Source organism: Herpailurus yagouaroundi, unplaced genomic scaffold, assembly GCF_014898765.1.
Source record: "Herpailurus yagouaroundi ecotype Mexico unplaced genomic scaffold, PumYag 139, whole genome shotgun sequence".
NCBI classification, from domain to species: domain Eukaryota; kingdom Metazoa; phylum Chordata; class Mammalia; order Carnivora; family Felidae; genus Herpailurus; species Herpailurus yagouaroundi.
The window spans coordinates 8,648,306-8,673,482 of NW_024412394.1; the positions used below are offsets into that span (position 1 = coordinate 8,648,306).

Genomic DNA, 25,177 nt, shown 5'->3' on the forward strand with positions numbered 1-25,177 from the left:
AGAAAGAAAGAAAGAAAGAAAGAAAGAAAGAAAGAAAGAAAGAAAGAAAGAAAGAAAGAAAATGCAGAATCAGTGCCCCAAGGGAAACAGATTAGTTTCCTGCAAACTTCCATCACAGCATTTTCATCAACCGGTCAATACATAACTTTATTTTATGTGTGTTTCTGTTTAAAGACACCTTATTTCATGTTTGGTTGACTCATTGGTATTGAACTCAGGGCCAACAGCAGTATAACTCAAGCCTGAACAAAGCTTATCTAACATACATATTTTCTCTGTAAGGCACATCACAGCCTTCTTACACTTAGGAATGTTAGCACATGGGCGCTATGCTTGGGGGCCATTTTAAATAGTGAAATCACCAACAAAAAGCAAAGAAGTATGAAAAATATGGCACTAAAGAACAAAGGACACTTAGTTACAGTATGAGAGCTGAAGCTAGAAGGCAAAATGTCTCGTTTGATCTCAGCCGGGACCATGCGCATCAGGTGACTCCAATTTTTCACAGCTGTGCACATGTCCAAAGTGTCTTGAGTAGAGCTTTGGGGGCTACAAATACATTTTAGCGAGTAGGCGAATTCGCAAATACAGAATCAGCAAATAATGAGAATCGACTGTCTATGAATTCTATCTCAATTAAAACAAAACAAAACAAAACAAACGAATCTGCCTTGTGCCCAGGCACATCCACAAGCTAAAAGCCAAATTCCTCAGCCTGGCCTCCTGTTCACTCTTGGTTTTCATTAGGTATTTCCAGGAAACTAAATTAATTAAAAGTGGTGAACTGGAATATTTATAGTGCTGCAGATGCCCTTCTGATCTTAAGCCTAACAGACCGCAATGTGTGTGCACAACTGTCGGTTAGAACATACTATTTTATGTTCTATTTTTTTTCCCCCAAACACACATTTCCATACATCGACAAAGTCCACACACCTGTGCCTTGGAGAGCTGTGTAGCATTTTACGGTAGTTTCCAAGGCCCTCAACAACCTGGCCTTGCACTTCCCAGCCCCAGCTTTTACGTACCACTCACCTGTTACACCCATCTCACATTATAGCTTGGACACCTCCCTCTCCACCGTCCTTCCAAACCACACACGAGTTCATGTTCATCCCGAATGCTTGGTCAGGCTGTGCCCCTCCTCCCACCCTCCATTTCTAACAATAATACCCCTTTGCTCCATGCTCGAAACACGTTATCTCCACCACACTACTCTATGAAGAAGACGCTATGCCCATTTACCAGATGAGGACACGGAGGCTCAGAAGTATTTCCTAAGTTGTCTATAGTCACACAACTAGCACTACCAACCCCAGGTCTGTGGTGCTCCCATCCCTCGGTATTTTGTTTCTCTAAAATCTCTCATTCTTCAAGGATTAGCTGAGCGCCTCCGATTGGATGGCAGAGGTGAAAGGGGCTAAGGGCACTGGCTTTGGAGCTAGACTGTCTGGATTTGAATTCCAGATCTGCCACCAACTAGCTGTAGGACTGTGCCAACTGCTTAAGCTCTCTGTGCCTCAGTTTCCCTATGAGGTAGTGATAAAAATAGAATTTACCTATTCCAGGGCAGGTGGGAGGATCAATGACACAACACACAAAAAGCACTCTGCTCCTGGCGTGTAGCGAAAGCCCATTAAATGTGAGCCCAGCAAACGTTACCACCAGGAGCCCTCACTGACCTGATGCTGTTCGGAGCAACCTACAGCCAAGCCCCTCAAGGGAAGATTTTTGTTTGCTCTCTCGTGAGGTGAGGTGAGGTTGACCTTGGAGCCCAGGGACCTATGTGACCAATGTGAATCCCCCAAAGCTGGACACTTAGTAAGCCAAGTCGTTACTCACTGATGAGCCAATGGTGCTAACTCTCTGGGCTTAATGACCTCATAGCTTCAGATCTAAGACAGGAGATTCAAGAAAGATGTTTTGAAAATATCTATGAGAACCTGGGTTACAAAGGGCAATCTCAGAATTACTCTTTGGCCGTCTGGGGGCCACAAACAACTCATCTCATTCTCAAAGAATTCTGAAGCTGAAATAACCTTGAGCCGTCATCTCTTGTCTGCCTCTTGGTAATTTTCTGCCTCTACTTGATTCACACGGCCACACACCTGTTTTCACATCTCTCAAACCCAGCGATCCAAACCGGGGGCAGGGGCGGGGGCCAGCTCATCCGAGGAGTGTCTCCTAAGACCTTCTGAGATGCAACACACACACACACACACACACACACACACACACACACACACCCCACCGATTGTCTACTAACCTTCACCAAGGATGTACCTTCTGATTTTGATGAGGTGGGGGCCAGACCTTCAAAAGCCATGGTTGAGACTTCTGTTTACTCTTTTGAATATAATTGAAAAATAAAAAGACATGGGGACTCGGCATAGAAAGCCCGAGAGTCCATTTGTGCTCTGAATTTTGCCAGGGGTGTGACCTTGGCCGAGCAGTGGCGACGGCAATATCCAACCATCATTTTTGTACCCACGGTGTGCCAGCACTAGGAGCTTTACCTATGTTATCTCCAGTCCCTTAACAGACCCAGGGTGCAAACCTAGGCCTCCCGACTTACCTTTTCTATAGATCACCCATGTTCTTCGCTTATAAAATGGAGATATTTCCTCCTTTGCAGGGCATTCTGAGGATCAAATGAGATAATATTCCTAACCCAGGAAGCCGGGGTTAGTTGAAGGGCTAGGTCTTCCAATCCTCCTCTCCCACAAACGTGAACAAATTGTGAACAATCAAATATTTCTGGAATCCTTGAAACGCCTCCTGGGTCACGCCAGGTGCTTAAGTATGATTGTGCGTAGAAGAGGGGGATGGGCGGACTTCATGGGCCAGAGATAGTACTGCCCACCCTACCCTTCGATCTTCAGGGACTCTGGAAATGCATTAGACTCCCAAGACCGGAGGATGAAAGCCTGTCTCATGAGCAGCCTTGGAAACAGCCGTACGGGCAGAGGTCTGGCTTTCAAGGTCCCCCTGCTCCCACCGACATGGGGGTCCCAGGACACGCCCACCATCTCACTGCACCGTTCCAGGTGCCATGGCCCTTCACTGTTCACCACCCTAGGGCACGTGCCTGACTTCAACCTCATCTCCATCCAGCAGCTCCAAGCCCCAGCTGGCCCTGCCCCTTCCCACTCACGCCCACATAGCCCCAGAGGCTCACTCAGCCGTGCGTGTCCAGGAGAGGCAAATACAAACCCATGTTAACTTTCATCCTAGAAAAACAGACCCAGGAGGTGAGCTCCCTTTTCTCCCCAGGAAGACCCAGGCAGCTGGCATTGAGTGCCCCAGCTTGGATGGTGCCCTGTTTCAGTGTGCAAATAAATGCACAGGTGTAGACAGCATCCACCTCCGTGGGCACTGAATTCCCCGATGTGAGAACTGAGGAAAAGCCTCCTTAAGAAGAGGGCTTGCGGGTGACACCTCTGTGCAGTGTGTGATCCTGATTGGATCCTGGGGTGGGGATGGGGAGTGTGTGCCCTGAAGAACATTATCGAGAGGATTGGCAATAACAATATAAACATGCATTAGGCAATAGTATCATATCAATATTAAATTCCTGAATTTGGTAGTTGTGCAGAAAATGTCTGCTCTTAGGCTACACAGGCTAAAGTATTTAGGAGCGGAGGGACACGATGTCTCAGCTTACTCTTGGATGGTTCAGGAAGAAACAATGTGTCTACATCAAGGTTGGAGGGAGCAATTGGCAAAATGCGGGAATCTGGGCGGAGGCTCTAGAGAGTTCTTCCTACTCTTCCCGCAACTTTCCCGCACACTAGGATTGGTTGAAAGAAAAAGTTACTTAATGCCAGTGATGCAATGGTAACCAATTGCCAATGCAATGGTAACTTTTATGTTAGATGTAGCTCACAATTAAAAAAGTTAAAGGGCGCCTGGGTGGCTCAGTTAAGCGACCGACTTCGGCTCAGGTCATGGTCTCAGGGTTCATGAGTTCAAGCCCTGCATCCAGCTCTGTGCTGACAGCTGGGAGTCTGGAGCCTGCTTTGGATTCTGTGTCTCCCTCTCTCTCTGCCCCTCCCCAGCTCATGCTTGCATTCTGTTTCATAAATAAACTTAAAAAATTAAAAAAAAAGTTACAAGCAAAGATAAGACCATTAAAAAGAGAAGGTGCAGAGAGAGGGCCTCAGAGCATCTCTATCCACCGGATATCAACGCCTCACACCTTCTCCCACCATCCCCAGTCCTTCCAGTCTCAGCAATAATAACAGCAGCCGCTGACTTCCTAGCACTTACTCTGCACCAGGTGCTCTTTCTGTGTTTTCTTTTTTTAGTATTTTTTAAGTGTTTATTTATTTTTGAGAGAGAGAGAGACAGAGAGGTTGTGAATGGGGGAGAGACAGAGAGAGCGAGGAGAACAGAGGGCTGGAAGAGGGCTCTGCGCTGACAGCAGCGAGCGCGATGTGAGGTTCGAACTCAGGAACTGTGAGATCATGACCTGAGATGAAGTTGGATGCTCAATGAACTGAGCCACCCAGATGCCCCCGTTCTGTGTTTTCTGTCTCTTGACTCATTTACTTTCCATCACAACCTGATGACATAGGTGCTGTTATTGCTCCCTCCGTTTTACAGAAAAGGAAAGAGGCACAGAGAGGTTAAGTGACTTCTCCAAGGACACACAGCCAGTTATAACACTGTCTTTCCAGGCAACCCAGTCATCACCCACACACCCCGCTTGTCACCCAACTTTGCCAGGCACTTCCTGGGGCCCTCCCTCTTGCCACCCCTCAAGCTCATCCCTTCTTCAGTCCTCACTGTCTTGTCTCTTACCCAGACAGATAGACAGACTACTGTCATCATCTCCAGACACTTCCCTGGCCTCTGCCTCACTCCATTCTTCAAACCTGATGCCAGGATGTTCTTTCTAAAATGGATCTCAAAGCAAGCCGCTTCCCTGCTCAGAAGCCTTCCATTGGTCCAGAGGATGAAATTCAAGCACCTTCGCATGGCATTTGAGACCTTTCGTAAGCTGTCCCCTTTGCAGCTCCTGCCATCTTCTCCCCATCTACCCCACAATCCCTGGGCTCCAGCTAGTGGTTCTCATCCTTTTCCCATTCCAATGCACATGGGGACCCGACTCACTCATGAGCAAGTGGGCTCCTCGCAGCAGGGATCCTCGGTAAGCCAGAGACACCACCCTTTGGAGGTTCTGGGGGACGGTGAATAGCTTGAAAAAGCCCCTAGATGATTTAGTCACACCTTCCTCCCCCACCTGTTGAGAACCACTGCAGCTGCTTGGGATTCATTCCCATGTCTTCTTGGGTCTCCTGAGAGCAAGAGCCTTGCTCTTGCCCTGACATTGCCTAGGATGCTCTTCTTGGCCTGGAAAACTCCTAGTTACCCTTTAAACCCCAGATTAAATGCCCCTTGTCCATGAAGCCTTCCTTGGAGTTAATTTCTCTACCCCGTGTCTTCCTGTGTGCACTATTATCACAGCTGACAATTATTTAGGTGCCTACTGTGTGCTAGGCATGATTATGAGTACCTCACATGTAGCAGCCCAGTAAGTCCCCATGGTGACCCTACGAGGCAGGTTGTTTGTATTTTACAGAAGAGGAATCTGAGGCACAGAGAGGGTAAGAGCATTGCCCAAGGTCACACAGCTAGTCAGCGGCAGGGCCAAAACTGGAACGTCAGGGCCTACCCTCTTTGCCACCATAGTATTGCCCTCACGCTTCTCCAGCACAGACGGAACCTGTCATAGGTGAGTGTAGTCTCTGCTGTCCAAGCCCAGTCTCCTGTTGGGTCAAGTAACAGCTAATTCTTTGTTCATGCTGAGCACAGAATGGACAACGCAACAAGTTTGTTACATGACTGAAAGGTCGGAAGAGTGCAGGAGAGGTGGAAAGCCTGTGTTCTGGAGCCAACCCTACCCGCATTCAACTCCGAGCAAAGTCACTTGTCTCTGGGCCTCCCTGCCTCGTTTGTAACCGCTTGCTAAGGGTCGCTTCAACCATGGTGCTCCGAATGCAGGCCCAGAAGGTGTCCTGCCTGTGACTCGGCTCACCCTCCGCCTGGTGGGCAGTGGCCTAGGCACTCGGGGCCGCATTTCCATGACAGGAGGCGCCGTTGTCTCCAGATGGTTCTCCGTCTGGAATAAAGGAGGAGTTCTGGAGCCACAGGGTGAGGCCAAGCGGGCAGGGCTGGGCTTGAGGTCACTGCTGACCTCAGACAAGGGACTTTGACTGCGGCAGTCAGTTGAGCTGGCCGCGCGCCACTCGGCGAGCTGGTCCTGAGAAAATGACAGGCCCATGCCCCAGGGTGCTGTTGACGTTGGAGGCTGGCATGCGTCTCAAACATACACGGAGGAGAGGGGCGTGTGGCCCTTCGAGGATGGCAGCCCACATCAAGAGAGGGGCACACCGACTCGTGTGAGGAGAAACCAACCAGAGGCAGGCGAAAGACCCTCTGAGCACCCCCTCTGCCCGCGGGCAGCCGGCCATGACCACGCCCCTCCCGGCGTGACCGCGCCCCCCGGTCATGGCCACGCCCCTCCCTGCTCAGCAGCCTGAGAGTGGTCCCCGCTTTAATGCCTGGGGCAGAGTCCAGCCCTGGCTCTGCCAGGTGGGGCATTCCACCTGAAACTGGGCCTCAGCCCCTCCCTGTCCCAACACCGGGACAACGCCTAGAAGCTAAGATCATTGATCATCTCACTCGCCCTGTTCACACAGGGTGCAAGTCAGCTCCGTGGCTCAGTCAAGCAGCCCTTTCCAAAGCATCACAGCCTAGTATATTGGAAAGTTATCCAGCAATGATTAGTTGCCGGGGAGGCTGGGGGCGGGGGCACCACTCCAAGAATATTTCTTTTTATTTTCTTCCTTATATGTGTCTCTATTTCTCAGTTCTTAACAATGAACTTCTGTTTCCTTCATAATTAAAAAAAAAAAAAATCCAGTACAACAGTTATTTTTTTTTAAATATGAACTCAGGGCACCTGACTAGCTCAGTCGGTAGAGCATGAAACTCTTTTTTTTTTTTTTTTTTAATGCTTATTTATTTTTGAGAGAGACAAAGACAGAGCATGAGCATGAGCAGGGGAGGGGCAGAGAGAGAGGGAGGGAGACACAGTCTCCAAAGCAGGCTCTAGGCTCTGAGCTGTCAGCACAGAGCCCAACCCAGGCTAGAACTCATGAACCGCGAGATCATGACCTGAGCCAAAGTCAGACACCCAACCGACTGAGCCACCCAGGTGCCCCCACCTCTTGATCTCAGGGTCATGAGTTCAAGCCCCATGTTGGGAGTGGAGCCTACTTAAACAACACAACACAAAACAAAACAAAACAAAACAAAACAAAACAAAAAACATAACATAAACTTTGGAGTCAGGCAGACCAGCCTGGCAATCTTAATTTAACTCCATCATCTCAAAGGAATCAAAGGTGGTATCTGACATACGGTCAGTGCTCAATAAGTGTGCCCCTCTCTCGCCTTCTAAGGATTGGCTTTCTTATTTGTAAGATGGAGATGTCCCACTTCCCTTGGGTTTGTTAGGACACCAGAGGCCACCACATACCTAAAGAGATCCTGCGAGTTGAGAAGGAGGAAGGGCGAAAAACACTCACTATTTGAGGGTAGGTTATCTTCCCTTTAAAGTTTTAGGGAGTCAGAGCCCCACCAAGGGCTCAGGGGGACAGGGCTCGCCCCACTGACGGCTACAGCCCTACCCTCTTGCCCTCCTCATGCCTGGGACACATACATCCTCATGCCTGGGATTCCTCAAAATCCAGCCAAACCCCAAGGGTGGGTCACCAAGGGCTTGGCCAATGGGCAACACATGGTTGACCTTGGGCGTGGGCCAGCTCTGAGTCTTAGCTGCACATTGTGATAATAATGCAAGCCTCCTCACCACAGTGCTCCTGGAGCTTGGTTGGGGCACCTAACAAGGGGGGTGTGGATCTGCAGGGCGTAAGGGAAATGACCCTGAGTCAGATTTAGAGTCGGCCACGATTGAGGGAACCACTGTTGTCTGCGGGAGCAGGGGGATGGAACCCCAGAGTGAGAGCCATAGGGAAACCCCCTCCGGGTACCCAAAGCCCCCAGCTGGTGAAGCCCAGCTAGTTGCTGCTTGGCTTTGACCAGCAGTGTGAGGGTAGGGGGTGCTGGCCAGGGGCAGGACGTAGACGGTCAAGAAGGTCAACTGTGTGTTCTCTACAGAGACGCTTCTTTGAAGTGGGGCGCCAGTGAGCATTTTCTAAAAGAGCTTGATTTCTTCCTCCACTGTGGCCTCTACCTTCTGCCACAGCTCAAACTCCCTCCTAGGGGTCAGAGAAGAATCTCTACTAACGACGTCATCTTTCTCTGAGCCTACGGGCTATCCCAAACTGCTCTTGGATGCAGGGCCCTGCCCCTAGACTCTGTGCTGTGGGGGCCCTGCTTTGGTTCTCTACGGGGAGAAGAGTCCATGGGATCAGGTGGACATGCCCTTGGAGCCCATACCACCCCCATCTTGACCTTGCCCCAGGTACAAAGGCCCCTAGACACGCCCTCATGCCCGCTTAAATGGCCCAGAGTCCACTTCTAGGCTTCCTCCCCAGTTAGTTCTCCTGAGTGCGGCCCAAGTGGGAGCTACGCATATCCCTGAGCCCATAAAGTGGCCAAGGGGGTGCTGTCTGTGGGGAGGAGGGGGGTGGAAAGGTTCAGGGCGAGGCCCTCACTGTGAGGGAAGGAGCCAGGTGGGTAGAGGAGGCAGTGGGCTCCCATGGGCATGGGAGGCTCCATCCTGTACCCCCACCCAAATAGTCCTCCCTCACCTCGAAATCCTTCCAGCTAACATCAGCCACATGAATCAGCCAAAAACCAATCATGACTGCCCTGTCAGGCTCACCCCAAGGAGCTCAAAGCCTCAACCCCAAAGGGAGCCTGGGCCTTGAGTTCAGAGATGAGCTGAAAGGGGGGCAGAGTGGAAAGCAGAAATCCAGCTGACTCTGAGCTTCCAGGTGCAGGGGAAGAGGGGGGAGGGACCCAGAGCGGGTGGAGCTTCTTCCCCTGAGCCCAGCCTGACACCTCCCCAGGCACAGCCAGGCCTGCCTGACTCACAGGGTGGAGTGACCCAGGAAGCTCTCACCGCCTGGGGCACCCCTGGGGACCTGTCCAGCCAGTTTCCCTATATTTGCCACACTGACGTTTAATTTTTAATTCCTCATGTGCGTCACCCTGGAGATGGTTTGGTTCAGACTAGGGGAGGGCAAGAGGGAGCCCCAGAGAGAAGTACAAGCTTCTCACTACCGGCTGTTCGATCAGCTCAGCTCTGGAAAGTTTGGGCAAGTTCTGGCTTGAGTCTTGGGTCCAGCCTCCCCTCAGGGGTAGCAGTAAGTGGAGACAAAGGATCCTTCCTCCACTCAGCCCAGGCCCATGGTGGCATGGACAGGACTGGATTGGGAGGAAACCAAGGCTCAGTTTTCGTTTCTGCCTCTACTGAGCTGTGTACCCTGGGCAGGACCCTCCCTATCCCAGGCCTCAGTTTTCTCATTTATTTTATTTTATTTTATTTTATTTTATTTTATTTTATTTTATTTTATTTGTTATTATTATTTTTTTAAAGACAGAGCATGATCACAGGAGGCGCAGAGAGAGAGGGAGACACAGAATCCAAAGCAGGCTCTAGGCTCTGAGCTTTCAGCACAGACCCTGATGCATGGCTCGAACCCACAAACACGAGATCGTGACCTGAGCTGAAGTCGGGCACTCAACTGACTGAGCCACCCAGGCGCCCCAGGTTTTCTCATTCTGATGAGTGCCAGGGTCCTCCCCACTTCTGGGGTTTGGTGATTTTTTTTTTTAAGTTTGTTTATTTTGAGAGAGAGGGAGTGAGCGAGTGCAGATGGGGGAGGAGGAGAGAGAGAGGGAGAGAGAGAGAGGGAGAGAGAGAGAGAATCCCAGGCAGGCTCCACACTGTCAGCACAGAGCCCAATGAGGGGCTAGAACAAACGAGCCACGAGATCATGACCTGAGCAGAAGTCGGACACTTAACCGACTGAGCCACCCAGGCACCCCTGAAGCTTGGTGATACTGACCCACGTCTCAGGGCTCTCAGAGCAGGAAGCAGGGTGGCTGGAACACCCACTTTTCAGCAGTGGAAACAGAGCTCAAGCAGTGGTCCATGTGTTGTGAGGGGCCTGGCTTCTTGTGGGGGGCCTCCTGCATCACCATTAGGAGTTATTTTAACACAGAAAGTCACAGCTGGGGAGACCCCGAAGGACCACGTAGTATAACCCCCATTGATGGGGGAGGAGCCAGAGGCCCAGGGAGAGGAAGGTCTCGGCCTTTCCTGCAGCCCAGCGGCAGAGCCAGACCAGTGCCAGCTACTCGAGGATCAGTTGGGTCCCATCCCAGTCACCAAGGGATCCAGAGGTGCTTTTCATAACTGGCTTTTGGCTACCAGCTGCCTGCGAAAGTATTCCTTAGTTCTCTGCCCCTCCGTCTCAAGCAGAGTGAGGAAACGCCAGGAAGAGCATGGGCCTTGCTGGGCCTGTTACCTGGTTTCTTGGGCACTGCTGACTTGTGCCTCCCCTGCCCCAGGGTAGCCTGGCCTAGGAGGTGCCCTCTGAGTATGGGAAGGGAAGCTAGGGAGTGGTGAGGCCCGCCTGGCCGGGACAGTGTCAGGCAGGGCTTAGGCACCGGCCCAGCTCCCCACCCACCTTGACTTGGTGGGGCTGTGGGGGCGGGCTGTGCACACGTGTGTATCTGTGTGTGAACCCACACCCACGAGGACCTCGTCCTCCTGGTTCTCATTCTCACAGCCTCCTGTCCCAGCTGGAAGAAAGCAAACGACCGTGTCCAGAGCCTAAGGGAGAGGAGTTGGGTGCCCCTGCATCCAGCAGCAGATGATGAAAGACGAGGTTGAGGCTGCTCTGTTATCTTGTGACCTGGATCAGGAGCACAGGGATGTCCCCAGGATATGAGCCATCAGGCTAAGGGTTCCTAATCTAGAGGTTCATCACTGGGGGGGCTTCTGGGGGCCCCAGAGGGGCCTCTGCTGAAATTTTAAGCAAAATTGCACTTATGTGGTCCACAGACTCATCAAGGTCTCAAAAGAGTCTATGACCCCAAAGAGGCAAGAGACCCTGGTGTCCAGCAGGCCCCAGATGCTGGACAGGGGTTCAGAGAGGCAGGCGGGGGAGATGCAGGTGGCCTGCAGGCTGGCGCTGGGAGGGAAGAAAAAAGCTTCTAGATTGTGGGTGGAGGGCAGAATAGGAGGGCCTGAATAGAACTTGGATCCTGGAGCCTGGCTGTGGGGCTCCAGATCCCAGCATTGCCGCTCATGAGCTGTGTGACCCTAAGCAAGTTACTTTCCCATTCTGTGCTCCAATTTCCCCATCTGTAAAATGGGAATTAACAACAGCGCCTTCCTGACGGGGTGGCTCTGTCGACTCTGTTAACACACTGGAGACACTTGAAATGGTGCCTGAGACACCGTAAGTGCTGGGGCGGGGGGGGAGGGGGGGGGTATTAGCCCCGATCACACGGTCATGCCCCTGGATGGGACCTCGCAAGCTGCTTCCCCTGCTTTTGCCTGTTCAGCTGGCACTGAAGGCAAGGAGTGAACTTCCCCTTTTAGGGTTGAATTCCTGCCTCTGTGAAATGAGGCTGGTGTGGACCCGATGAGTTTCTGTCGACAACTCATCAGGACTTTTGTTCTCTTGCCCTCACCAGCTAGGGGCTGTGGATTTGCTGGGGAGAAGTCCCCCACCCCGTCTCCTGATTGGCTTAGCCTGGCCTGGAGGACTGGGCCCCAGAAAACGGTCTTGGATCTCCAGGCCTGACCAGCCAGCCAAGCCCACTCCAGTGTTTCCCCCTCCCCCTGCCCTCCATCAACTCCTCCCATACCCCCCAGCCTTCGGCTCAGCCGGAGGTCTGCTGCAGTCCCCCGGGCACGCCTTGGAGGGCCCAAACCAGAAGAGAGGTGGGCAGAACGGCTGGGACACGCCCTTATTACTAAAGGACCGGAAGTGGGTGTGTCGGGTAGAGGCTTTCGGCCAATCAGAACAAACTCGCTGTGCAGCATTTACTATAACTCTTCAGTGGCTGGAGCCCCTCATGGGCAACGGTCATTTCCTTCAGTATTTTAACAACCAGAACGGGTATGGGTGGGTCTGTGTCTTGGGGGTGGGTGAGGGGAGAGGATCTAATTCACCATCAGCAACAGAAGATCTCAAAATTATTTCATCTGCATTTATGGGGGCAATGACCCCTGTAGACAGTTTTATGCATCTCTAGAAACATAGGGGCTGACTCATTTGCTTTATACCTTTTTGTCGGTGGTGTTGTACTTCCTATATTTGTCTATAACGTCCACAAGTTGCAGAAAATAAATTACCTAAAGTTGTATTCCCAGAGGCCTGTGAGTCAGCCCTCCACATACAGGCCTTGGGGTTGCCGCAAGGAGGATAAGACTCGGTCTCTCCCACCTAGAATCTCAGGGTCGGGTTGGTAAGGTTGGACAAACCAAAAAAATCAGGTGACAGAGAGGGAGGTAGTTGGCCAGGAAGTGTTAGCGATCAGATGCCTTGTTAGTCTCCGTGGCACGAATCCTCATGGCCCGCAGTGATAATGTTGCCCCAACCAGGAACCAGTCCTGACGGACAGGAGCCAACCTGGAATTCATGGGGCTGTTAAGGCTCTAGACCTGGGCCACTATACTACAGTCCAATACAGTAGCCACTGGCCCCAGTGAAATGTCACTAGTCAGAAGTGGGATGCATATATTCTTTTTTTTTTTTTTTTAATTTATTTATTCATTTTGAGAGAGAGAGTGAGCCTGAGCCAGAGAGGGGCAGAGAGAGAGACGGGGGTTTGGGGGGTGGGGGGCAGGAATCGCAAGCAGGTTCCACACTGACAGTGAAGAGCCTGACGCTGGGCTCGAACTCACGAACTGTGAGATCATGCCCTGAGCTGAAACCAAGAGTGATGGCTTAACTGACCGAGCCACCCAGGCTCCCCATGTTCTAAGTGTAGTACATCATTGCAAAGACTTAGTATGAAAAAATGAATGTAAAACATCTCAGTAGTATTTGTTAACACCAATTAAATGTTGACATGACAATCTTTTGAATATATTGGATTAAGTTAAATATATTATGAAAATTAATCTTGCCTATTTCTTTTTAAAAGTTTTTTTCAATGTTTATTTATTTTTGAGAGAGAGAGAGAAACTGAGCATGAGCGGGGGAGGAGCAGAGAGAGAGGGAGACACAGAATCCGAAGTAGGCTCCAGGCTCCGAGCTGCCAGCATAGAGCCCGACACGGGGCTTGAACTCACAAACCGTGTTATCATGACCTGAGCCGAAGTTGGATGCTTAACTGACTGAGCCACCCAGGCGCCCCTAATCTTGCCTATTTCTTTTTACTTTCAGTGCAGTTACTAGAACATTCGATTTTTTATTTTATTTATTTATTCATTTATTCTTTTAAACCTTATTAAATTTTTTTTTCACATTTATTTATTTTCGAGACCATGCGAGAGACAGAGTGCAAGCAGTGGAGGGGCAGACAGAGGGAGACACAGAATCCGAAGCAGGCTCCAGGCTCTGAGCTATCAGGCCAGAGCCCAATGCGGGGCTCGAACTCATGAACCATGAGATCATGACCCAAGCCAAAGTCGGACGCTTAACCTACTGAGCCACTCAGGTGCCCCAGTTACTAGAAAAATTTAAATGACATATGGGGCTTGCGTTATATTTCTATTGGACAGTGCTGGTCTATACTTTCCCAGAAAACCCAGGAGCTTGTATCACAGTAAATAGAACCAGTCAGCAGTTATTTTGAATCTATCTCTCTTGGGAAAAAAGGAAAAAAAAAAAAAAAAAAAAAAGAGCCCAACCACGGCTCCAGAAGGGAGTTTTTGGTTTCCTGTGATTGCAGACCCACAAACAATTCTGTCCCCGATGCCCTTCTCCCAAGGGTCACTGCTATTTGTCCTTTAAGACAGCTCAGGTGTTACCTCTTCCGGGAAGTCCTCCTGACCACCTGTGGCTGGATTGGCTGCCTGTTCTCTGACCTATGTTCCAACAATGTTTACTCATTCTTGTCCTTCCCTGAGAGCTGGCTCAGTCACCTCTGTGTGCCTCCGTCCAATGCAAGGCCTGGCACGGAGCAGGCAGTGGTCGATGCAGAGCATGAATACGAATCCTGCTTGGCTAGAGGCACCCATCTCTGCATTGCCACTGCACACAAAGTCCCCGTAACCTCTCCTTGGGTTTCAACATGGAGGAGCAGACCCACCGCCCCAATCTCAGCCTTCCTGCTATGAGTCTCAGCCACGCCTCCTCCCAGAAGCCACCCTGGTTGGCAGCAGGAAGGAAGCGAATGGACAGAGGGTGAGGCTGATGTCCGCTTGGGCTAGGGCAGGTGGGGCTGCCTCCTCTGTGGCCCGTCCAGAGCAGACCCCCACACCCCAGTGCAGAACCGTACTCACAAGTGGAAGGAAGGTCAGCAGGGGCCGAACTCTTGGCCGAGCTTTCAGCGTGGCTGTCCCTGACTCACTCACAGAGTCAAACCGATTATCTCCATAATAGATCCCACCTGGAGGAGACAAGTGCAGGAGGCCGTGAGCTGGAGATCAAAGGCATGTGGGACAACTGAGTCAGCCTGCCCCGCAGTTGCGAGGGAGGAGAGCCAGGCTCTGCATTTGGCCCATCTGACTCAGCTCAGCACCTCTTACATAACAAGATCCTGTCAAGTGTTTGAACTTCTAATCTGGAACCAGCAGAGCAGGTGAGGTCACCTGCTGTCCCCAGTGGCCCCAGCACCTTCTGGACTGGGGTGCTGGGGCCCACCTTCTGGGGTCCTCTAACACAAGATTTCCTTAGCCCTAACCCCAAACCATCAGCGGTGTGACCATGGTTCCATTTGTTTTACCGTCGAGGGCAGGGCAGAAAGACAGTAGGGCCCATGTGACCTAGTACAAATCCCCAGCTCAGCCACTCTCTGGCAGTGTTGTTTAAGCTCTCTGGGCCTTAGATTTCCTATCTGTACAATGGGAGTGATGTTAGTGCCAACCTTATAGGACTGTTATGAGGAGTCGGTGTGGTCAACACATAGTAAGTGCTCAACAGACAGGGTCCCTTCCCCTGTAGGAAGATGCTGCAAAGGCCTTTCTCTTCCTCTAGTTCCTGGGTCTGTGTTCTGGGCTGTTTCTGTAGCAGTGGGGAGGGTGTGAGAAGCCATTCATATTTTCTCAACCAACCTTCCTCATGACCCTTAATGCTCATTGAAAAGGATTTCACAGGGGCGCCTGGGTGGCTCAGTTGGTTGAGCGTCCGACTTCAGCCAGGTCACGATCTCGCGGTCCGTGAGTTCGAGCCCTGCGTCGGGCTCTGGGCTGATGGCTCAGAGCCTAGAGCCTGCTTCCGATTCTGTGTCTCCTTCTCTCTCTGCCCCTCCCCCATTCATGCTCTGTCTCTCTCTGTCTCAAAAATAAATAAAAATGTTAAAAAAAAATTTTTTAAAAATTAAAAAAAAAAAAAGAAAAGGATTTCACAGCCTACCCCAGGTTCACGCTGTCACCTCCGAGAAGCAGGGGTCCCTGTGGACGCCCGACTCTGTCGGTCATGAGCAAGGAAGGCTTTCACCCATTTAAGGGGGCACGAGGGACCTTCTGTTCCTCTTACAGCCAAAGGGGAAAGAGAAGAAAGGTCAAAATCCTGAGTAACCAGAATCCTACAACTGGAACATTGAACAAATTGTGATTACTTTTCCCTTTGCACTTGACTTCGGGGCAAAAATTGCAAGAAGGCCAAAAGATTTATTCAAGAAAGACTGGGCTTCTCAGGGGGGTCCCGAGATCAGAATACATTCACCCCAAATTCCAACACCTACAGCCACAGCCCTGTCTCTATGTGAGGATCTGGGTTTTGAATGTGACATAAAGGCTCCTGAGAATGTCACAGGAACTTGACACAGAGCCCTTGGGGTGCCGCCCTATCAGGCAGAGAGTGGCTGGTGCATTCAAGATTCTCCACCTCTCAACAGGGGTCTAAATGGTGAGTTCTCTGTGCTGCGCGCCCCGCATGTCCCAGAAACTGCATTTCCCAGCAGTGCCCTGCCCCACACCCTCCAGGCAGACACGGCTGTCTATTCCCTCCCAGACTCCACACCTGAGACCAGAGATGAAGCTCCCAGGGAGCAGGTAGGGGGAAAAGAGAGGAGGGATAAGAGCGCAGGTTTGGCCCAGTCAGAAACCAGAGAAGTAGAGATAATGGGAAAACTCAATAGCTCCCACTAAAGCCCGCCTGATTCTCTCTGGCTTCCGAGAGTCTGTGTGTTGACACTAGGATCTCCTGGGACATTCCCTAGATAGCGCTGTGTGGACACCAAAGTTCTAAATTTCACGTGTGTGATATGGCTGCTGGGCCCTTAATAGGACTAGGGGTGGGGTGGGGTTAACACAGGGATAGTGAGAGAGGCATCTCACAGGCTGACCTTTTTCTAATCATTTCATCTCTGCACTCGTGTTGGGATCTATGCAGCCTCCTCACTACAGCTGAATTATCAGGATATCGGTGGCTAGTGTTATTGTGTGCCCGGGAGCTTTAGAAGGGGAGCAACCTGGCAAGATCACTGTAATAGTCGTAATAATATAATATTAGATAAAACTTATTGAACAATTTCATTTTTTTTAATGTTTATTTATTTTTGAAAGAGAGAGAGATGGAAAGAGAGAGAGAGAGAACGACCAGGGAAAGGGCAGAGAGACAGGGCGACAGAGAATCCCAAGCAAGCTCTGCGAGGAGCCCAACACGGGGCCCAAACCCACAAACCAGAAGATGATGGTCTGAGCTGAAACCAAGGGTCGGATGCTTCACCAATGGAGCCACCCAGGAGCCCCTTACAGAGCAATTTTAATGGGCCAGGCACGGTTCTAAGCATCTTGCTCATCATTAATTCACTTAATTTTAAAAATAGTTCCGTGCAATTGGTAATCATCATCCCCATTTTACAGATGAGGAAACTGGGGCACAGAGAGGTCTAATCACTTGCCCAAAGTCTCAGAGTAAGTGGTGAAGCGGGGGTTTCTGTTCCAGGGCTGATCTCCGAACCATTACAGGCACTGCTTGCAGAGCAGGGAATCCTAATCCTGCGTGTACAGGGTGTGGATGGGAGGACAGGCTGTGAGGGGCACGGGGCTATCTGAGGGTAAGGGAGGCTTGGCTGGAGCCCCGGAGCGGCTCTGGGGGTGAAGGAGTTTGCCCCCGGCCATGCGCAGGCCAGGGCCGAGCCGAATCTGACCCCCACGCGGACTCTGGCGCAGACACCCTAACCACCTCGCAGATTCCACGGCTCTAACTACCTCATAGATTCCATGACTCAGCCCTGACTGGGAGGCACTGTTGTCTTGGTCTGTGGTTGTTTTCACAAGGCGGGCTGGAGGCAAGTGCCAGACTGGGGCACCTCTTGGAAATCCAGTTGGATTCCCCAGTTCTAAGAAGTGTGCCTGGGGTCAGGGCAGGACATGTGGTGACCGAAGCAGAGTCAGCGCGGTGTGATGTGAGAAAGACTCCACTGGCCATTGCTGGCTTTGAAGATGGAAGGGTCCTCGAGCCAAGGAAGGCAGGCGGCCTCTAGAAGCTGGAGAAGCTGAGAAAACAGGTTTTCCTCTACAACCTCCAGGAAGGAAGAGTCTTGTGGGCACTTTAATGTTAGCCCAGTGAGACCACTGTCAGACTTCTGACGACAGAACTTAAGATAATAAATTTATGTTGTTTTAAGAAAAAAAAGAGAGATGTGGCTAGAATCTGACAGACTTTCCCTGGGGCCCTCATACCTGGGCTCCGTTCCTGACCGGTAAAGGCCCACCAGCAGGTGAAGCAAGAGTGGCCACCACCATGAGCTAGGCCCTCCACGAGTTCAAGTCAGGGCTAGGCCTTTCCAAACCTCAAGGTCAAGGTCCAAACTAAACAGAAGGACAATTGAGTCTAACTTTGGGGACTTTCCTCTGAAGTAAATGAACTCGGCTCTAATCACAGTATCGGTGATGCTAGAATGGGCTTTCCTGAGAAGCAGCCCCCTCATCAACTGACAAGATAAAGGAGGGCCAGGCTACCTCTTGAAGCAGGAAGGGAAAGTGAGGAGGTGAAGGGAGTGAGAAAGAGGAGGGTGGAGGACGACGTGCCCTCTGAAGACACAATGAGACTGCTCAATAAGAAAAGATGCTACCCTAGGGTCTTGTCCACCCTGAAACCTGGAAACTCCCTCTGTCTGTCTTTTTACTCGATCCCTTACCCACTGGAAGAGTCTTTGGGGATCGCGGAGGTCACAGCCCAGAGATACACCTGAGTCCCAGTGGGACTCAGAAGGCAGGAAAGTGGAGAGAACCACCACAGACCCAGAAGCTTCCAGAGAAAGGGGGCACTTTCCGGAAACCCCAGGAGCAATTCCAGCAGCCAGGAAGCCTTGGGAGACCCTGGGAGCAGGCTCTGAGCAGAGCCTGAGCCCCAGGTGGACCACAGCCCTGTCAAGATACAAACAAGCCTCTGTGTTTGGCAAACGCCTCTAAAGAGAACCAAGTGATAAAGGAGGAAATTCCGATCTGCCTCCATGTACCCAGACTTCATCATGAAACGGTCCCAGCTTCCCTCCAAATGAAAGCCTCTAAGAAGATTGGACACGGGATCCCTTTGCGTTTGGTTACATTTCTCTCTCACCGATTGACAGGAAACAAAGGCAGCTTTTCATTTACACTTCCTCAAGGATTTGAGTTCACGTAAATACCACCTAATATCCAAAAACCTGGTTCAAAAATAACTCTGGGTGGCCACACCTGTTTCAGCAGGAAGACTTCCCCTCAGACATCAACCCGGGGACGGCAGGTCCCGTTCTCCACGCCCCCCCCCCCCCCCCAAGAACCCGACGCTGCCATTGGGCCGAGGGGTATTTACATGGAGGCTGAGGCTGCCTGGGCTCTGAGAAGGCCAAGGCAAAGCAAGGAGACACCCAGGCAGGCCACAGCTCCTCAGCCGGGAGGGGGAGGCAGAATGGTGTGGGGTCCAGGCTGCTGGTTTAGTGCCCAGATGAACGTGACTCAGTCCCTGCTCCGTCCCTTATTAACTGTGGGGCCCTGGGCATGTCGCTAGATCTCCCGAGGCCGCTTCCTCATGTCTGTAAATGTGAGCAATGATCCCTGCCAGGTGGGCTGGGGTAAGGCTGAATGACAGATAAACTGTGTAACAGGTTAGCACAGCACCTAGCAGACCGTTTCTGCTCAGTAACTGGGAGGGCTGCCTATCACCATCACCATCATCATCACCATCATCAACATCATCATCATCATCATCATCATCATCACTATTAGCATCATGGCACTCCCTCTGCCCCACCTTAGCTGGCTCTACCAAGGGTTTGGCTCTGAGCTTGAATCAGGGTGTGTCACTGGCAAATTAAGGGTAAGTAACCTGTATCCATGGGTGACAGCCACGGGGAGGGTGGCCCTTTGCTCTCTTGTTGAAGAGAATTCTGAGTCCAGACATTTGGGGCTGCTCTTTGCATATGGAAGACCCAGAGAGGGCGGGGCTGGCTCAGGGTCACAGAATCATCAGTGATGCCTGGACCTAAACAAGGTGCCTGACTTGTAGCGCTGGGCTCGGGGCACAAATGATGCAGGGCTTTACATTCGCATGGCTTGCTGCCTCTCCCCAAACTGGTTCTCTTCGTGTGTGTGCGCGTGCGCGTGCCCGCGCAGTGTGGTGGAGGCGGGGTGGCCAGCTTTGGGGAAGTTGCGGGCTGGGCACAGCTCCTACCTCCCTGCCAGGCCTCGCTTTCTCCCATTCTTGCCCAGAGGAGCAGCCTCTCACTGGCTCTTTGGCATTTCTTCGCTCATGGAGTTCAGGGTTGAAAGCCTGGTAAAATGCCCTTCCTCCCTTAGTCCCAAAGCTGCCTGGAGATCTCTATGGAGGCGAGGTTTGGGACCACCATTTCTGTCTTTCCCCAAATCCCAGACAAGTCCAAACTACAGGTAAAATTAATAATAAAAATGCAAATGTCTATAAGCTAGGCATGATTCTACATTCCCATTCACAAGCTTTGGGGGAGGCACTCTTATTATTCCCATTTTGCAGATGAGGAAACTGAGGTTCAGAGAGGCTAAGTCCCTGCCTGAGGTTCCACGGCTGGTGAGTCAAGCCCAGGCAACCTGACTGTAGAATCCCTCTGGTCACAGCTAGCACAGCAGGGAAAGAATGCAGGGATCCAGCATCTTTTCCCTCTGTCTCCTGTTTTTCCAGAGACTCAAAATGCAGTGCCGCCTAAAAGAAACAAATGGACCTAGGTATCAGTCTGGGGTCACAAGGCAGCCCCCCTATGTATTGCCTGAGGACTTCTGAGCCCTTTCTCAGGCTGTTTCCCCACGTGTCAAATGAGGATCATTACTCCTATGTTGCAAGAAGCCTCCCAAAGTCAGAGGAGGGAAAGGAGCTGGCAGGGACGAGAGGAGGGCTGGAGTGATGGTGCGGGGCTCCAAATCGCCAGGAGCCCCCGAATGGCCCTGAGAACACTGGCACGGGTCTGATCCCAGAGGTTTAGGAAGGGTGGGGCTGTAGCTGAGGGCGTTTGTTGCCTTGACACAGAATAATCCAGAACCCAAAAACAGACCCCCCTCCTCTGCCCCACTGAGGTGGAGCATCCAATCCTTGGCCACTAAAGACCCCCAGCCTTTCAGGGAAGCAGCAGGTGGGCCCCACAAAGGTAACCCACAAATGACGTTAATGAGGCCCCTTCCTTGCTAATTAACAGGTCCACATGACAGGAACCTGAAAAGGCCAGTCTGCCCCAGCAAGCCCCAGCAGGCCTGACCCAGGCACCAGAGAGAGGCCTTTGTCCAAGGACAGAGGGGACGCTGAAGGTTGGGCTGGGCTGGAGCAGGAAGCCACCGGTAGAGGAGCGGGGGACAGAGAGGGAGGGGCCTTGGGGACTGGAAGGGGCGGCACCTGGGCCAGCCCTCTGCTTCCTAGCTAGGACTCGCTACTCAGAGTAAGGTCTGCAAACCTGGGGACTCGCTGGAAATGCAGTCTCCCCCCATCCCAAACCTACCACATCAGAATCTGATCTTAACAAGGTCCCAGGTGACTGGATGCGCTTTAGTATTTGAGCTGCCCTGAGCTGAAATGACTTTGTGTCATTTTTCCTCAAGTAAGGTCAGTAAATCATCATCATCATCATCATCATCATCATCATCGTGACATTATTGTTATTGTTACCAATTCACTGGCTGGGAGAGAAGGAGCACCCCGTAGCTGGTCTACTGTGGCTTTCTGGAGTTGAACCATAGGGACAAGAGAAGCTTATATAATGGGCGTGTGTGTGTGTGTGTGTGTGTGTGTGTGTGTGCACTGACCTGCCAGCAAACTACACACACCTCCAGGGGACAGGCGTAAACAACAGTCTCCTTCACACCCCTGCAAGGCACAGGTCAACTCTCAGGTCAGCTCTTGGGAGCCTGGTGCCAGCCTGGCCCAACAGGAAGTATGTACTCAGATCCTGGGGTTCATGGCTTCCTACCTTTTAGTCTGGCCTGAGACACAAGGTCAGGGGACCCCAGGAGAGGGATGCCGGAACGCAGCCACAGTAGGGAGCATTAGGGTTCTCCTGACAAGGAGCTGGCTACAGTCCCTACGCATTTATTTAGACCTGCAGAAAGTCCTAAGGGGAAAGAGAATAGCCGCGCCCCATCTAGGGAAGGAAACCCCACAAATCTCAAGTCTCCCTGTACAAAGGAATCACCGGACAGCTGGTGAAACATCCAGACCCAGGGCCCTAGCCCAGCAATTCTGACTTGTGTGCCTGACTAGGACCCCGAGGAATCTGCATTTTTAAATAAGTGTCCTAGGTGGTTGTCACAAAAACAATTTACATTTAGAGGAACAAAGCAAGAAACAGAGTCCTCCAGCAAGTGGAATGACCCATTGCTGCCTGGCGTGGGGTGGGTGAGGGTGGGGAATAAAGAAGCTTGGCTAATTAATCCAAGAGCTAAGACTGCCTTCTTTCTGGCTGCTGCAGTCCAACCCTAATCAAGGACTTTGCAAAGATCCACATCTCTGCTGTCTCAGGCACTTAAAAAAAACAATTGTGTGTCCTTTAAGGATCCCTGGGGGGGTGGGGGTGGGGAGGCAGTAGGCTTAATTAGGACTGCATTTGCATTAAGTGAAACTCTCCTGATAGTTATTAGACTATACATTAAGGAAACTGTTTAAAGACAAACACACCGGTCACCACCTTCACATGACTGTTTGCATTCTACCCACTGCACCGTGCCTACCCTTCTGCCAACAGATTTTTACATGGCTGTAGTCACAGAGCAATCACTTACGCCTTAATCCTCTCACATCCCTCCACACTGATTTTGCCCCTCCATTCCACCGGCTCTCTAAGGCCGAATACCACCTGCATCGCAGAGAATGTTACAGACTTAGGGATGCTATGGAAGACAAATCCCAAGCACTCTGAGACCTTCAGGTGGCCACTTCATGCCTCAGTTTCCTCTGGTCTACGGCAGTGTTAGGAAGAGGAGCTAAAGGAGGCAACAGCAGGAAGTGCTCGGAGTCAGATGACCTGATAACTGATAATAATAAAGCATGTAATAGTGTCATCTTTTTTTTTTTTTTTTCTGTAAAGACCCAGCTAGTAAATATTTTTGGCTTTGTGAGCCATACAGTCTCTGCTGAGGCTACTAGAAAATACCATCGTAGCATGAACGCAGCCTTAGACAATATGTAAATGATGGGCATGACTGGCTGTTTTAATAAAACTTTATTTATGAAAACAGGCCAAGGGCCAGATTTCAGCCAGGGCTATAATTTGCCAGTTTTTGCTTTAGGGCAAAACTTTTTAAGGGTCTTCAAAGCACTGCCATGTACAAATGTCAAGCAGCCATTCTGTAGACAGGCTGGCCATCATCCCCATTTCACAGAAGAAAAAACCGAGGCCCAGGGAGTGGGTGGAGGCACGACTGTAGGGCAGGTCTGATATCTCCATCCCATCAAGGAATCCCCAACACTGGCCCCTCCTGTCCCAACTCCAAGCACTTGTCCTGTTCCCCAGGGAAGAGGACCTTGGCCACACCCACCAGCACCCTGGGGAACACCCCCGGAAACACTGGGGAGCCATCCTGCTGGGGGCATGTTTGTTTCCACTCCTCTACCTGCAGGGTGCAACCAGGCTGAGTCAGCTGGAGGCCCTGCCCTGTCCTGGGGATGGGAGGAGCTGCCCCCCCACCCCCTTGCACTCCAGCCCTGCCCAGGCTGGTAAAGCCTGGGCATGATGCCCCCACTTCTCTCACCAGCACAACCCATCCCCACCAGCAGCCTGAGCAGTGCAGGCAAAAATAGAGGAAGTGTCTAAGGCATTTCTGAGGTCTCCCCTTAAAAAAGGAGTGTGGTGGGGGAGGCATGGTGGGAAACACGTTCTCCAGCAGGTGCCCCTCAAGTCAAATTCACCTCCCACTAAATAAATTCTTCAAGCCGGCTAACAGTGTGGTCTCTGGAGCACAACAGCTGGGTTCAAATATCGGCTCTGCCTCCTGAGGGAAGTTTTGGGGTAACGGAAGTGTCCTCAAATCGAATTGTGATGGTTGTACAACTCAGTAAATCTAATAATCATTGAGATGTACACTTAACAAAATCCTGGCTCGGCCACGTGAAGCTGTGTGATCTTGGGCATGTTGCTTAATCTGGCCGTGCCTCTGTCTCCCCATCTGACAAACAGGAATTATTAAACCTGTATCATCGACCAGATGGGGAGTCCTAGATGAGGGTCCAACAAGTCAACAACGTAAGAACTTTAGAATGGTACCTTGCACCTGACAAGGGGTCAGTGTTTGCGACACAGGCTTGCAGAGGTGTTAGTAAGTTCCTGAGCTGCGGCTCCAGACCACTCTGCCCCTTCTAGCCTCTCCTCCTGCTGTTTGTTCTGCAAAATGCTGGATGCCCTTCCCTCTCAGCTCAAATGCTAGTTCCAATCAGAGGTCATCTCTCTCCTCTGCTCCTTATGCACCTAATTTTTTATAGCAAAGGCTCAGAAAGGGCTAAATGGCATATGGTTAGCTCTGTTTACCCCCGCTGGGCCAGGAAGAGGTGACATTTTGTTTGTCCTGCTCCTGTCCAGGTGCTTTGTGTCTCAGCTATGACAACCTGGGTGCTGAGCGGAATCCAACAGCAGGGGCCCAGGCTATAACTTCCTCTGTGGGCCGTGGTATAGTGGCCATAAAGGTCAGTGGAGGTAACGGGGTGACAATGAAGGCAGGTGAGCTAAAGCAGGGATGGGGGGGGGTCTTCTTTGGGCCCAGAGCCTCAGCCCATACACAACAAGCCAATTCCTGTCCCCATCCCACTGGTTTCCCCTCAGTTACAAGGGATGCAAATTGCAAAAAGGTGCAAAGATAAGGTAACCCACAGCCAGAGCCCGGGGTGGGGTGGGGGTGGGGGGTACATTTCTGACTCTACAGCGCTACCAGGGGAGGGTAGGCACTACAAACCCTAGGAAGCCTTTCTGACAATAACACAGACCTAACTTCCACCGGGAGGGGGAGAGGGGATGAGAGGGGATGATCACCTCGGAAAAGGGGCTAGCGTCCGCTGCGAGAGGCAAGCGTCTCCCCCTTCCCGGCACCTCTGCCCCGCCGGCCCTTTCCCAGGACAGCCGGGCCGCGCCGCCTCCCCCTCCCGGCAGCGCCTATCCGGCCCGTCCACAGGTTGCAACGTGTTCCTTCCCTCCGCGCCGAGCCGCGCCTCCCGCCCTTCCCGCCGCGCGGGCCGCCTGCCGGCCCGCGGGCCACCACCCCGGGCCCGCTTACCGAAGTCCCGGATCCCCTCCTCCGGGGCCTCCTGGGTGAAAATCCAGGGGGGGTTGGTGGCGTAGAGGGAGGTGCTGGGGGGGTTGGCGTGCTTCTTGCCGAAGAGTTTGCTGAAGGTGCCCTGCACCGTCTGGTTCTTTTTCATGCTGCCTGCGGCCCCGCGGCCCCGGGAAGGACCTCCCCTCCCTCGGCCTGCCCTGTCCCGGACCGAACTCCGCACCGTCTCCCCCAGGGGCCGCTACCAGGCCATGTCCCCCGCCGGGCTCCCGGCCCGCGCACCGGCGACAGGTGCTGCGGGCGCCGCCGCTCGCCTGGAAATGCGAGCTACCTGGACAGGTAAGAGGCTGCCGCTGAGACCCGGCCCCG

General features: G+C 51.9%; 1 protein-coding gene across 3 annotated transcripts in view; it reads right to left on the reverse strand.

The window, feature by feature from the left end:
* CUNH6orf132 (chromosome unknown C6orf132 homolog) overlaps positions 1–24,975 on the reverse strand; it is a 49,635-nt gene extending 24,660 nt beyond the window's left edge. For all 3 annotated transcript variants that reach the window (XM_040473491.1, XM_040473492.1, XM_040473490.1), the window contains exons 1-2: positions 24,812–24,975; positions 14,447–14,553 (exon numbers count right to left, since the gene is read on the reverse strand). In XM_040473491.1, the coding sequence (XP_040329425.1) occupies positions 14,447–14,553; positions 24,812–24,956 (252 nt within the window). In that variant the 5' untranslated portion in view covers positions 24,957–24,975. The remainder of the gene's footprint in view (positions 1–14,446; positions 14,554–24,811) is intronic.
* Positions 24,976–25,177: the final 202 nt, after the last annotated feature.